General features: G+C 38.1%; 1 protein-coding gene across 2 annotated transcripts in view; it reads left to right on the top strand.

Moving 5' to 3' along the window:
• Positions 1 to 13,568, top strand: part of Msh6 (DNA mismatch repair protein Msh6) — a 429,489-nt gene extending 415,921 nt beyond the window's left edge. For both annotated transcript variants that reach the window (XM_090406801.1, XM_090406800.1), the window contains exons 32-33: positions 960 to 1,027; positions 13,373 to 13,568. In XM_090406801.1, the coding sequence (XP_090262927.1) occupies positions 960 to 1,027; positions 13,373 to 13,436 (132 nt within the window). In that variant the 3' untranslated portion in view covers positions 13,437 to 13,568. The remainder of the gene's footprint in view (positions 1 to 959; positions 1,028 to 13,372) is intronic.
• Positions 13,569 to 16,405: the final 2,837 nt, after the last annotated feature.

The following is a 16,405-nucleotide window of genomic DNA, read 5'->3' as shown; positions in this document are numbered from 1 at the left end:
CGACTTCAGGGTGAAAGGCTAATTTCAGGGAAGAAATTCAAGTACCTTGGGTCGAGAGGAATGGTGACCTGGATGAGGAAATACAGCACCGAATAACATGCGGCTGGATGAACTGGAGGAAGATAAGCGGGGTCCTGTGCGACAAGAGAGTGAGTTGTAAGAGGAAAGGAAAGCTGTATAAGATGATGGTGAGGCCGGCAATGCTTCATGGCACGGAGACGTGGCTTATAACAAAGGCACAGGAGAAGAAGATGGAGGTAGCGGAGATGCGGATGTTGAGATGGATGAGCAGTGTGACAAAGAAGGACAGGATAAGGAATGACTACATCAGAGGGACGGTTAAGGTGGGACCAATTGGCAAGAAGATACAAGAAAGTAGGCTGAGGTGGTTTGGACATGTAGAGAGGAAGGGTGAGGAGTATGTTGGTAAACGAGTGGAGTATATGGAGTTGGAAGGAAGGAGGAAAAGAAGCAGGCACAAGCTCAGGTGGAGGGATAAGGTGACAGAGGATCTTAGGGAGAAAGGATGGAGTCCGAAGGACGTCCTGGACTGGAGAACTTGGAAGAGGAAGATTAAAGATCAGTGCACTGACCCCGTTTAACATGGGTTAAGGCATAGTGAAAGAAAGAAGAAGATTGTGAAACACTTAAGAGTTAAATGTAAATGATTCTTATATCATTAATGCAAGATGTTGAATTGAACTTTTAATTAATGTGTATATAAACTGTTTTTAATTAGAGTGGAGAAGAAGTAAACAGTATTTTTTTATACTCTTTCTTCTTTTTTTACCCTCTCCACCAGGTTAAATTATTTCATTTCTTAAAATTTGTTTATAGTATCAAAGAAATTTAACTTTGTCTGCTTTCAATATTAACAGTGTACAAGTAGCTACAAATATAAGTTCAATTTCCAGCTATTTGTATGTTAAAAAATGTAAGGAAATTTTTTTAATGTATAGGTAATTCGAAGAGGTCATCAGAAAGCAAAGGAAATGGAGCAAAATGTTGAGCCTTGTAGATTATTTAGGTAAGGTCACTTTATTGTATTTTGCAAGAATCAAAGAAATATTGTTGAAGCAAATTTCCTTTAAAATAGTTATGATAATAGCCATGACTTTAGTAATTGGTTCACTGTAATTACATTTACAGTAGTTAAGTTCACTGTAAATGGGTTAGAGTTTTCTGCATTTAAAGTACTTATTGTAATAGCTTTTCTTGAAGGATAATTATTAATTATCCCTCATGTTTTTAATATCAACAGATAAAACTTAATGTTGGATATCACTGAAATACACATTGAATAATATATTATGCTACAAAAATTTGCAAAACACCCAAAAAGACAGATATCAAGGAATATGAACACCTTCCTGAACTTTTCTTCACTGAAGTGCATTCTCACATATTCATTGGCTGATAATGGTGCTTACAGTTGATTTTGGGTGATATGACATCCTATGTGATACCTCCTTCAAATATTTCTCTGATATAATAGCAGGTCACCTGACATGAATACAGTATTGTGATGGGGGGGGGGGGTATATTCTATTTAATATATTCTGTAGTATTGTTTGACTTGACAGTACAGTTAATTCACTACAGCAAGTAGTGAGTTGTGAATACTCTGACCCACTCACTATAGTGATTGGGTCAGAGTATTAGTAACGTTTAACAATTTTGCACCTCAACTGTTTTATCCAGCCGTGGGACAATGAGTTTGCCTGATTTGGCAAACTCACTGCCTTAACTTGACTTATAACTACAGTAGAATGTTCATTATCTGAACTAATTGGGACTAAAGTTGGGTAATCAAACATACATGAAAATACCAGTTTATTATTGTGAGAGGCCTCCATATAGTCAGGGACTCATCAAAGGAGGCCACATATCACCCACACCGGCTATCATACCTTTTTTGGAATTCATTCACATTACCATCACCCACAACCAACAAAGGCAATCCATTCAAATCAGCCACTTTCACTTTCCCTCTCTTCTTCTTCTTCTTCACTGCATTCATTCTGAACTTGTATGGATGTGCTCTCATTTTCTCGCCACCCTCCATTAAAGGGAAAATTTCATCTAATGTTATCCTGTGTTAATAAATAATGTTATCAATCATATCATCCCTCTTTCTCCTGTTTGTGTCTACACCCAACAAATTTTCAATCTATCTTCATAATGTGTATTCCGCAGTCCAAATAACATCTTTAACATACTCCTTTACACTCTCTCTCTCTCTTCACTGTATTAGCATCACCATGGAAGCTAGACCTGCTCACAGTAGTCCAAGTGAGATCACATCAAGGCCTTGTAAAGAGGCAAAATGATTTCCTTAGATGTTAAGGTTCATTTCAGCACTGCAATTATCCTCTGAGTTGTATTTAGTATCTTTGCTATATGGCTCTTGAACTTCAGCTTCATATCTACTAAAACTCCAAGATCCCTAGCCTGATCAGTTTCTTCTAGAATAATCCCATCAATATAATATGACAGTGGATATCCCATTGCATGATTTACATTTACTAATGTTGAAATGATAGCTATTTTCACTTACCCACAATTCCAGCCTGTTCAATGCATAATAATAAATCATTCTGCAAGTACTGCATATCATTTGCATTCCTGATTATTCCCTGTCTTTACATCATCAACAAACAGCTATATGTCACCTGTCATTAATGTAAAGACCAAGTGTGAGCAAGCTGCCAAAATATGACCTTTCCTTAGTAAACCCATGCAATTCATTGCAAAGTATAGATTCTATGTCAACCCATTTCTGTATACAAGCTCTTAGTAACTTTTTAAAAATCTTACCATTCTTTTGTAATGTAATTATTATACATTTTTTCTACTCCTGTGGAATCCTCCCTGTTCTGAGGCTCAGATTATATAGCATGGTCAAAAGGAACAATCCCATCAGCTCTAATTCCTCCTTAGAAACCTAGTTTCTTCATTCAGTGAATGAAAAGGTGGGGGGTTGCATAATTTTAACAAATTGGGCACTATTAGTTGAATAATCTCTTCTATGCCTGTCATATGCATTCAGTGGAATTATTCTTTCGTATACCCATTCTTTCTTTTACTTACTTTTGAGTTTTCTTTATATTGCATAGTCTGTTTCTTTTCATACCCAGCTCCATATAATTTTCATAAATGACATTATCCTTATGCATGCAGTATTCTTCCTACATCATCTTTTTTTCTGATATTGCATCATTTAATTGTTTTTGAAATGCTTCCTATGCACCAATAACTATCCTATCTAGTAAATGATACCATGGGACACATTATGACCAGTTAACTATGTATTTAATCTTGTTCGACTCCATCACACACCATATGGCTTCAAACTCATTGTCACATGGATAATTGTTATTAGTATTGCAGTCATATCGTTCTGCCCTAACTGGACTCAAATCATCCTGTATCATTAGCAGCACATCCCCTCTTCTTCAGTCTTGTCTTATCTTCCTGAAAATGCTGTACCTTTTACACTCACTACCAGTTAGTGTATAGCCAAGTCTCATTATGCTTACAATCTGATGGCCCAACCTATTTGCACAAGGCTTTGATACTCTTGGCAGTGGTGTACAGTCATAGGTTATCTGCATCCTTATGCAGCAAAATTAATTGCAGCAAGAGTTTTGATTAACGCGCCTTTAACCCTGCGGAGCTCGCAGGCTGATCTGACAGATACATGCAAAATGTTTATATAAATATTCTTATACAATTCAGTGTATAGCTTGGAGGTCATGAGTAGCTGTGCATTCTTATGTTATGAGTGATATTCCGCACTGTTTTTTTGCTATCAGCTTGGTTTAACATGTTATGTAAAGGTTTGTGATATTTGACAGTAAATTGTACCTGAGAGATACCACGACTTCCAATGTCAGTATAGTATGGTTTAGTTTTTTTTTTTTTTTTTAATTCTTTGTTCAATAATTTCTAGATTGTAAGTGAAAATAAATAAACCACCATGTATTATTGAAATAGAGAGCCAAAGAATTATTTATCATACATGTCCTCTAGGAGATATGCTTTACTGTACATTATGGAAAATAGTAAGGAAAGTGATCTGGAGCTTACTCCACCACTACAAGTTGCCCATAAGGTTGCTTATGCTTGCATCCGCCGAAACTTTTAGTTTCTATATATACAGCATGAAACTCTTGTAGTTTCTATATTCGGCTATGAAATAATGTTGGATTAAATATCCACTTAATTTGTACAATCATGTATTATATTTGCAGTGTTTTTTTTTTCTTTGTTTTATTGCTTGTTTGCGGAGGTCTGGAGAGCAATTTTGCTTGTTATCATAGAATTTATGCCAATAAGAAAAAAACTAAAACTGTTCAAATGACTCTTGATAACTTCTTTTGATTAAAAAAAAAAAAAAAAAAGTGTATAGCTTGGATAAAAAAAAATTGCAGTAAATAATGTGGGTACAATATTTATTAAACATTTACTTTTCATTTATTTTTTATCTTTCCTAAAAGAGTACCATATAAAACGAATTATTAATACAGTAATCGATTATGGACGAATTGTAATTTTTACCATTGATTATTAGATTTGATTAACGCGATTTTGATATATGCGGTAACATCGAGGGATTAATTAACTGCCTTAATTGAGGGATACCTGTACTTACTTCTGTAGTCTGCATGACCCAATTTAGATGATTCTAGATCTTATCATTCTCTATTCTTATCAGCCTTGCTTACACTGACATCCTTATACTTGCTTAGAAAGTCTGAACCAGACGAATGCACAGTCATTTTTCCTGATAATCATTTTCATGATAATGCATGTTCCTCTCTTTAACACAGTTACATAACATGGTCACTCTTTCACAAAGATTCTCACCATTCTTCCCATCATAATCTACTTTTCCTGTTAGGTCGTATACAATTAATAATTTTCCCAGACTCCTGATATACTTTCAAGTGTATGCCTCTTACAGATTGATTCTTCCCTCAAATTTCAGCTTACACAGCCTATCCATCATAGCCCCTTATCGTAATTCATTTCTATCATAACTAGCTCTCACTCTCACTTCTTCTAGCATTCCCCATACTGTATTTATTATTATTATTATTAAAACAAGACCTCATGGAGTCAAAGACTCATCTAGGAGGTCCTTTTATCTTACACACACATCTCATCATACCGTGTCTTAAACACATTCAAACTACTTGCAGACACCACGCTCTCAGGCAGGGCATTCCAATCACTCACAACTCTGCACGAAAAAACCTGCCTCTCACTCCCTTACTCACACCCTCCTTATACAGTTTCCAGGGGTGACCTCTGGTTCTCCCCTGACCTCCCACTATTCTCTGTAGAACTTCTCCACCATTGATCCTATAACAACCCCTTACCAACTTGTAGGTCTCTATCATATCTCCCCTCTTCCTTCTCTCCACGAGACTCTGCAAATTACATCTTTTCAATCTTTCCTCATACTCAACATTCCAGAGGTCAGAAACTACCTTAGTCATTCGCTTTTGGACCCTTTCCAACATCTCTTCATCCTTCTGAAAACCCGGTGACCAAATCTGGGCACAATAGTCCAAGTGCGGCCTAATCAAAGCCTTATACATTGGAACAAGTATCTCCCTACTTCTACATGTCAGTGTCCTCCGCATCATTCCCAGAAGTCTTTGTGTTGTCTTCACAATTTTGGCAATGTGTCCCCTAAATTTTAGATCCTTATCCACTATCACCCCCAGATCTCTTATTTCCTCTACTTCCAACAATATATTCTCACCAAGCATAAATTCTGCATCCCATCTTTGTTTTCCAAATTTTAAAACCTTACATTTTGCAACATTGAACTCGCATCCCCATTTGCTTGCCCAATCACTCAATTTATTCAAGTCTTCTTGCAAGGCCACAACATCTTCACTACTCTTTATGGTTCGTCCCAACTTTGCATCATCTGCAAACAACTGAATATCTCCATCCAAATCTTCACCAATATCATTAATATATAAGTTAAATAGTAATGGCCCTAAAACAGACCCCTGAGGCACTCCACTAGTGACTTTCCTTTTCCTGGATATTGCACCCCCATACACAACTTGTTGATACCTATCAGATAGCCAGTCTCCAATCCAATGCACTAATCTAATATCCAACCCCATCTGCTCTAGTTTGACTGTCAACTTATCATGAGGTACTCTATCAAAAGCTTTTGCGAAATCCAAGTATATTACTGTGTATCCTTCTCCTCTGTCCAAGGAAGCAGTCACTTTATTGTAATAAGTAAGTAGATTACTAAAACATGACCTCCCTTTAGCAAATCCATGCTGTCCATCAAAAATTATACCATTGTTGTCAACCCAACTCTGGATCCTAGTTCTCACAAGCTTCTCCAACAACTTAACCACAACACCTGACACACAGATAGGCCTATAGTTTGATGCTTGAGTTCGATCACCTCCTTTATGAAGTGGCACAATCTTGCCCTCCTTCCACTCTTTAGGAACTTGACCGAGTGCAAGACTCGTATTAAAAAAATATGTCAAGGCAGGTGTCAACTCTCTAGCACACTCCTTCAGAATACGTGGTGATATATTATCAAGTCCCACAGCCTTATTTACATCTAGTTTACTCAACTCCCCAAACACCTCTTGCTCACTTACAGTCAGTCTCTCCTCCCCATCATCAACTGCTCTTAATCTCTCCATGAAGTCACATTCACAAGATTGAAAGATCTTTATGAATTGCTCATTAAGTATCTCCACAACACATTCTGCAACAGCTGTCTTTATACCATTTCCTCCAATCAATGTCATCCTTCCATAATCATTCTTTCTTTTGCTGGCTACATATCGAAAGAACTCCCTAGGATTCTTTTTGGCTTCATTAGCTAACTGCTGTTCATACCTCTCTTTAGCTACTCTCACCAACCAAGTCACCCTCCTTGCCTGGTCTTTGTAGACCTCATGAAATTGGTTACTTCCACTTCTCTTATGCTGTCTCCACAATGCCTTTTTTTTCTGTATTGCATGCTTAATCTCTTTATTCATCCATCTCACACCTACCTTATTTAACCTTCTCACCCATGGTATACATTTAGACATTGCATCTACTAAATAGTTTTTGAAAATCCCCCAAGCTGCATTGATCTCTTTTCCAGCTAACTCCTCATTCCATGCTACATCTGCAAGCTGTCTCCTGAGCTCTTCATAATCACCCCCCTTGTAGTTCCACATATACCCTTTTTTCACAGGGGTCCTTGCACTGCTGGCAACCACCCAGGTAATCACCTCATGGTCACTTTCACCGATTGGTGGATGATTTGACACCTCATTTATAATTACATCCTCCGATGAGATGACCAAATCCAAGACCCTTAATCCTCGTGTGCCCTCTGTTACATACTGTCTGAGGTAGTTATCCCTCAAAAACTCAAGAAACTCATTTTCTTTACTTCCAGTCGCTATCTCTTCATTCCAGTCTATATTGCCATAATTAAAATCACCCATAATGATCACTCTTTTCTTATTTGCTTGGCTTATTTGACTATACATTTCACTATCACCACCATCCACATTACCAGGTCTATAACAACATCCCACCAAGTATTTGATTTTATTCACCTCTATCTCACACCATACTGCCTCAAAACCACTGGCCCTATTTCCCTCTTGCATCTCTACCTTGTATGGACATAACTCTTTCTCTATCATCAATAGCACTCCCCCTCCCTTTTTATCCCTTCTATCCTCACGAAACACATCATACCTTTCCATCTCTATTCCTGTCAGGATGTCGTCCTCATCTAACCATGTCTCACTTATTCCGACAATCTCTGGGTGCACAGACGCAATTAGTGCAACCATTTCATCCGCCTTGTTTCTTATGCTTCTAGCATTGGTATACAAACACAACAACTCATTTCTGGATCTACAGCTAGTTCCACTGATACCATTCACTCGATGTGCTCTCTCCATGCTGGACTGGGGCCATTTCTCTTTCTGCTTCTTCATTTTAGAACCCTTTGCAACAACATCTGTTTCCTCTTGATCCCTGGTCATCCCATTACTTTCCTGCCTACACATGCTCTCACCTCCTCTTGGAGCATCCACCTTTCTCACGCTGTGTATCCCTGTCCACCCTGGGCCTCCCCGTTTCCCTGCTCCTCTTGCACACCCATTCTCTCATTTTCTATACTCATACCACTCACCTCTCCATTGATTTCCACTTCTTCAATCTCTCCCGTCTTACTCTCCTGCTCTTCCACATCACTCCCCTCTCGATCTGATTCATTTTCTCTATTCACTTCTCTACCTTCCAGCAGCAGTCTCTCCAAGCGACTCACACCATAACCACTCAAATGCAGTCCATCACTCCCATACAGCTCACTTCGTCCCTCAAACTCATTCCACACATTAACAAACTGTACTCCCATCTCCTCACACATTTCAGCCAGAATACCATTCATAATCCTTGCTCTCCGCCTCATTTCACCACAATCATACCTAGGCAACACACTGACCACCCTTCCTGTCACACTATTCTCTTTTATCTTTCCAAGCAGTCTCTTGACATTCATTTTGACATGCTCTTTGTTCTCTCTCAAATCATTTGTACCAATTAATACAATTAACTCTTTTGCTCGCTCCCGCCTCATATCCAATGCCTCAATCACTCTACTTATTTTACCATCTGGAAAACATACCTTGTGCATTTTATCCTCTAGCACACCTTTAATAATGGAGTCGCCATACAGCGCCACTCGCTCATCTTTCGTTAACTCTTTCATGCCATCATGATTTATTGTAATAGTTTTGACCTGAATTCTCTTAATTTCATTCCGCATCCATTTCATTTCTTGCCTCATCCAATCTAATTCACTTTCCGAACCTCGCGACACATTCTCTCTATCATTAAATCTTTCTAACTTTCTAACTCTCGACCCCCTCTTCTCACATTCCCTCTCATTCATCCTTCTTTGTTTCCGTACTTTCGGTCTAACATACGTCCAACTTTCACTATCATTCTTCTCACTTTCACTCTCATTTATCTTTCTTTGTTTCCGTACTTTCGGACTAACATGCGTCCAACTTTCGCTATCATTCTTCTCACTTTTACTGTCATTCATCTTTCTTTGTTTCAGTACTTTCGGTCCAACATGCGTCGAACTTTCGCCATCATTTATTCTTTCGATTTTTTTTTACTTGCGATTTCTGCATTACGCAAGTTCTACTTTCATTCGTTCTCTCAATTTCGTTTCTTTCCACCTCACTTTCGTCCCTTTTAACATCCGTTACGGTTGTCAAATCGCTCTTTTTCTTTTTTCCTGATTTTTTAACATTTTTTCGCTTCTCCTGCTCACTATCCTTTTCTTTCAAACGTGCAATCGCGATACAATCGGTACTAGCACTTTCTGTCATCAATTTCATATTCGCATTCATTAGTTCTTCGTTCAGGTCACACTTCGCACACACCCTTCTTCCATCCGCACTAAACATCCACAAATCATTTATGTAATCGAAGGAATACATATAACAGACCTCACACTTAACGAAACGACTGAAATCTACATTCAAATCATGGAATGACAATGCCGCCGCCATTTTTTTTTTTCTCTCTGCCGGTTATAGGTCTAATAATAACGATTTCGTAATTTAGTTTAGACAAGAAAAAAAAACCCACACTAATAATACCGGTAGCGTACAACGTTTACAGCCGCTCTTACTCAAACAATCACACATATATACTTAATTATTCCTAGTAAAAACTTATCTGCATCACCAAACAACTCATTTATTTCTATCAAAACCACCATCTGTTTTACTTTTTTTCTGCTTTCAATTATAGTTTGCTAAATTTTTAATTTTAGTGACAAGAAAACTTGAAATAATCACAATAATCACAGTAATCAATTACATGCTTTATGATTGTTTTACCTACCTGATTATTTTTGCATGAAATCTTACTTTGTTCAATGCTTTTTTTGTTTTTCTTTTTGTTACTTATCCTTCTTCCCCTTTAACCACCCAATTGGCCATGGCGTGTATACAGATCAAGGTTACCATGGATGTGAAGTGCATATTAAAATTACAATACCATTGATATTACATTGAAAAATATGATGGATACGAAGTGAAGATGATATATTTTATCCGTATTGACGGCAACGCGATTAAATGCCTCTAATCGCTTTTCAACTTTTTTTCCAATTCCTTTATCATCCATCTAATGATTTGCTTTAGTCCAGATATTTCTCAAATGACATGATTGTGTTCGCTGGCACATGCTACCTTGTTAACAATTTCATTAGCATTTCTCTTTGTTGTTGCTCTAATGTTCTTACAAGATTTTGCTGCCATTTTACAGTATTACTTTAATATTAATGATATTCCCACAAAATATCAAATACAGTCAAGACATGAAAACAGCAGTAATATTCCTATAAAAATTAAAACTAATTATTCTAAGAAAATAACACAATAAAACTGATAAAAATCCCTAATTTCACAGGAGCGTTCGTAGCAGAAGGTCGGTATGTTTATATTGACCTTCTGCTGTATAGCCTGAACCTCAAAACGTTATACAAAACAAAGTGTAATTAGGCCTACTAGAAATTTTAATAACTATGCCATTAAAATTTCTAGCACATTGATGCCCTCTATGTGAGTTGTACATCACCTTGGTTAAAGTCAGCACATTCTTCATCCTGGATTAATGCAACAATTTCTTTGATTAAATTATAATAACTGAGATCATCAGCATCATTGTTTAACCATACCTCTGCTTTATCTTGCCCATATTCAGAAAACCCAGGATTCCCTTGAAATAAAATTACGACATCACTTATGTCTTCATTCATTCAGCAGTTCCCCAAAGTTTTATGCAATTCCTTTTTCAGATTTCTCTCTGACAACATATTCTAGACACCTGCTAACATGTGGCAACAATCTTTAATGTTGCGCTTCTCTGAAAACTCAACCACTCTCTCTCTCTCTCTCTCTCTCTGGCAGCAGTAAGCAATACAAGACTTATTTTGTGTGTGTGTATCTTTTTTTTTAGAAACAAAAGGCTACAATAATCTCGCACTGCAGTGGCTTGCAGCAGACTGAATGAAAGCTAACCCCCCCCCCCCCAACTCTCTCACACACACACCATACTCCTGCTATCATGGATCCACACAGCAGCTAAAGCCAACATTTGATTTTTTTTGAACTCCTCTAATGACAAATTAAGACTATTTCTATTCTATACTGCATATACCTTCAAATAAATAATCAGAAACAAATGCATTAACCAGCAGGAGTAATACAGGGTGATCAAAATTAAAGTATCTCTGTTTAAGCCCTTTTGGAGTGCCATCTGGTGATCCAAATGGTGTGAAACGTTGCAGAATACAGTGTGTGGCATGTCTAAGTGATATCTAAGGAGTGGGAGGAGTAGTTCCAAAATTTACCACTTGGGTGTTGTGAATACCAAATGCATGGAATTTGCATATTGTGCACACTGGCAGGTGCCAGGAGGGTTTAAAAAGATGGACACGGGATTTTTCTGATTGTCAATACCATCCACAGTGAAAGAGTGAAGGCACTAACCTTTCCCCAGCGTACTTTGCTCGTGAAGCTGCATTACCTGAACAAATGTTGACGAGGTCCACTATCTCCATGTGCTCTGCTTAATCATTTTGGAGAAACAGGATCATTGGGAGGACATGGCAGAAGTCTCAAACCAATCAATTCACAACAAGTGAATGAAGTTGCTACTGCCATTGTGGGGCAATGCACGTGCTGTATCAAGATACGTGCATGTGCCTTACACAGCTATGTGGAAAATTATACAGAAGGTTCTGCATTCCTACCTATTCAAGATAACCCTGATACAAGAGCTGCACCAGCATCTTGCGGGTGAAACTCTCGTGTAAACTCTTGTTGAAGAAACTTGGGTCTGTCTCATAACTATGTCCTAAAAATAGTAGTCTCTTCCAAAACATCCTGCATTGGACTAGCTATTTTTTTTTTCCTTCTACATTTGGAAGCTCAAATGTTATGTGTCAGACTGCCATTGGCATTAACTGTACCAAATATAACAGCATTCATCCATAGCAGGATTGCACTCCAACCTGCAACCTCTCACTTTGCCAACTAAGGAAGTATCACATGCAGTTATTTAATGCACACTCTGATTTCCTTCCCATCTCAAGATCTGATCCTCTGTTGGTTGTACTGTTGTATTTCTTAAATTTATCATATCCAATGAGATCCCAGTTGATTGCAGCAGTTATACTCGTGCATATAAAAGAAAACTGCTACCAAAAGGGTGTGATTTATACAGACCCATTGAATTCTTTACAGGCCATCTCATCTCCTGTGTATAATCTACATCCAGTGCTTTGTAAAGTTCTATAACTGTACAAAAGAAAGACCCATAATTTTGATATCGGTGGATTCCTGGCCACATTGGAATTGAGGGAAATGAGACTGCAGCTGTTACTTTTTCTACATACTATTTGTCAGTCCCATATGTACAGACATTTTGTTAGTTCAAAGTTAATTAGCTAATGGAAGGAAGCACAGACATGAAATCACACGAGATTAAGCATTAGCAGTCAAGTCAACTTGGAAACAGAAGAGAGGATGTTGTTGTTCTTGCTAGACTGCATAGCTCGCAGCCATCTTTCACATTCTTATTTTGGGATAATGACCCAGTTATGTGCAAACAATGTGCATGTCTCACCATTTCTCATGTTCTGGTGTTATGCCAGCACCTCACTCATGAAACTTGATTTTAAATTCTATTTATATGTAGATTTTTTTCTTTAAAGAAATTTTTAAAAATTTGCTTTTTGTACTTCTGTAACCTTTGGTTTGGTGCAGTATGACCTTTGCTGCCTTTGCACCAATTAAACTCCCCTAAATAAACCAACCATCCAACCCCAGTTTGATGTTTGCCCACATCATTACTTGTTACCCTGCCATTTAAGAAGATTATCCTTGTGTTTAGTGTCGAAGACTATAGCTACTCCTTAAATTCCCTGTTCATTATTATCTAAATATAATCACTAATCGTTGATTTTAAATTGCAGAAATAGCAGTTCATCAACAATCGCAAGAAATCAATTTTTTTAGAGGTGCTTGCGACTTAGAAAAAATAATATATTAATACAAACAACATTGATACAACAAATATATAACTAAATATTTGGAACTGAACCTTAACAATAATCACTTATGTTGTTTTAATTGTTATTATTGATATGTGCTGTTTAGTGGTAAGAAAAAGCTTAACAAATCAAGTAAAGCTGTATATAATATGTATGTGTACATGCCGTATTAACATTTGTTTCTTAGATAAGTTTTGAGTCTAATATATTCATATCACTCTATTTCAGATTGTTTCTTAATTGCAATACTATTGAAGATTTGAAAGAATATCAAGCTCAAACAAGTCCGTAGAGACTTCATCTCTTCATTTGTATATATTCGTGAGCAGCAGCAATTTAGATTGATTTTGTAATTCTGTTTTGGCAGCTAAGCAGTTCGTCACAGTGTACAAAGTTTGTGAAATAAAATGTCTATAAATTTGTTTTCCTGCATATTTAATAATTTTGATTAAACCACCTTAACAAATTATGTATAAAAACATTTTATAAATCTAATCTTTCTTTATTGGGTTGGAGGGGGGGGGGGGAGTGATGACTTGTTGAAAGCCAAACGTTGTATTTTGTGTGTGTGTGTGTTAGAAAGGTGGAGATCCATGAAAGGCTACAGACCTTCATGATTTTATTTTTTTTTTACTTGGTCCAAAAACCCTGATCTAGACACCAAATATAGAACTTAAGCCACTTTAGGCTTCCAGAAAAGAGTGGGACTTGATGATATAGTAATTTATTATTATTGTTTTAAACTGCTAAGGTTATCAAAGTTTCTTCGCAGTTTAAAACAATAATAATAAATCTAGTATTACTATATCATCAAATTCCTTATATGTACCCTCACAGGATGTACAGGATAATTATAATAGTGCTACATGAAAAAGTTACTAACTTCCAATTAACAATTTTCCTTCACATTAATCTGTTATCTATCAAGATTCCAATATTACAAGATACAAAATTAATAACGGAAAACTCACGTACAAAGATTATTTAATAGTATAATTTTTCGCCTGTGTGTCACAGGCATCTTCGGTACATATTAAGCTCAAATTAAGCAATGACTGACAATTCCAAAAAGCGCCACCTAAGTGCCGCTTTTTAATAATAATATACTCCCGTATAATCTTTGTACGTGAGTTTTCCGTTATTAATTTTCTATCGATATGTCTACTCACGGTATACCTCTTTTAAAACTTAATATTACAAGATCTTATATTTTTGTCTTTTTAGACGCTTTTTACTGTACCGATCCATCTACATCTTGGTCTTCCTTTGGTTCTTTTTTCCTGCTAATCTGGCAAAGAACACTTGTTTTACTAATCTTTCCTCTCCCATTCTATTTAAGTGACCATACCACCTGAGATTGTCTCTACTAACACATTCCTGAATGCTAAGAATGGCAAGTTCTTTCCTAATATCCTCATTTCTTAGAACTCTCATATCAGAGGTCTCTAGTCATTGATCAAGTGTCTTATTTCTAACCCATCTCTCAGATATATAAGTTAAAATTGCTTTCAACACTGTCTTGTATCCAGCTAATTTAGTGTTTTCACTGATTTCTTTATTATTCTATATAAGTTATTCAGCTGACTTCCTACCATACCAGCTTTATTAATTCTGTTGTCTATTTCCATATCTAATTTACCATCTTCACTAAAAATTGTGCATAAATAGCTGAATGTTTTACTTTTTTATAGATTCACTATTCAATATACAGTTGATGTTTTCAATGTTTCTGCCTATTTTCATTGTCTTTTTATTGCTGATTTTCATACCAAATTTATTACAACAGTTATTCAATTTAATCAGTGAATCCTGCAGACTTTTACTGGATTTATTCAGAAGTGTAACATCATCTGCATAAAGTAAAGAGCTAAGATTAACATCACCAATTTAGATATCAGATTTAATACCACTTTCCTTCATAATGTGATCCATATAGATAATGTGCACACCTGGATTTATCTCAATCCATCTTCCTGTAACTTTTTCAATTCTAACTGCTGACTTACAGCTTAAATAGAGACTGTATAATGTTTGATATAATGTCCTCTTTACGCCATATAACTGTAGTATTTTGAAGAGCTTTCCTATTGGCACCTTGTCATATGCCTTTTCCAGATCAAGATTTCTCAACTGTTTGTCTTAAAAGTGAAAATCTGATTGTGACACCCTATATTTGGCCTGAATCCAGTTTGTTCACCTAGCTTCCCTTCCACAATATTTGAGTGTTTCTGTCCTTTCCATATTTCAGATTTTTGATGACTTTTTTCTACTTCAAATATGGATATGTATCCTGACTGCATTCCTGTTGAAAGTTTTCTACTATCATGCTGACACTGCTTGTTTCATTTAGCAGTCTTTCAGAAGTAATTACTCCAGATGTCTAGAATATCTTTATCTTCAGTTTTCATCTTTGATTCCTTTTACAGTACTTTTTTCCTCCATTTCTAAGTTCTTCGATGGCCTCCAGAATATTTTGCTATCTTCCTGATATTTATTTTCTGTTCTTACCAAAGTCTTCCCATGACTTTTGTTTAGCTAGTTTTATACAGTGTGCTTCACTTTCTTACATTTTTTCCATGTTCTCTGAGAGCACAAAACTGACTTGGTAGGAACTTTCGATGTGCTTTCTTCTTTTCCTTCATTGCCTCTTTAACTTCCTGAGTCCACCATGGAGTTCTGATTTTTCTGTCCTTACAATCAACCTCACCACGTGCCTCTCTGGCTAAATCAACGTGTTTTTCAGGATTTGCCATTGAATATCCAAGGTTAAGTTATTGTTTTCAAATTCTTTAATTTTTTTTCCTTCAATGATGTGTGGGGGGGGGGGGGGGTGGGGGGGGGGGGGGGTGGGGGGGGGGGGGGGTGGGGGGGGGGGGGGGTGGGGGGGGGGGGGGGTGGGGGGGGGGGGGGGTGGGGGGGGGGGGGGGTGGGGGGGGGGGGGGGTGGGGGGGGGGGGGGGTGGGGGGGGGGGGGGGTGGGGGGGGGGGGGGGTGGGGGGGGGGGGGGGTGGGGGGGGGGGGGGGTGGGGGGGGGGGGGGGTGGGGGGGGGGGGGGGTGGGGGGGGGGGGGGGTGGGGGGGGGGGGGGGTGGGGGGGGGGGGGGGTGGGGGGGGGGGGGGGTGGGGGGGGGGGGGGGTGGGGGGGGGGGGGGGTGGGGGGGGGGGGGGGTGGGGGGGGGGGGGGGTGGGGGGGGGGGGGGGTGGGGGGGGGGGGGGGTGGGGGGGGGGGGGGGTGGGGGGGGGGGGGGGTGGGGGGGGGGGGG

The sequence above is a fragment of the Typopeltis vanoorti genome, chromosome 17, assembly GCF_054136105.1.
Source record: "Typopeltis vanoorti isolate ZY-2024b chromosome 17, IOZ_Tvanoo_1.0, whole genome shotgun sequence".
Lineage (NCBI taxonomy): Eukaryota > Metazoa > Arthropoda > Arachnida > Uropygi > Thelyphonidae > Typopeltis > Typopeltis vanoorti.
This window is presented reverse-complemented; position numbering and strand designations above follow the sequence as displayed.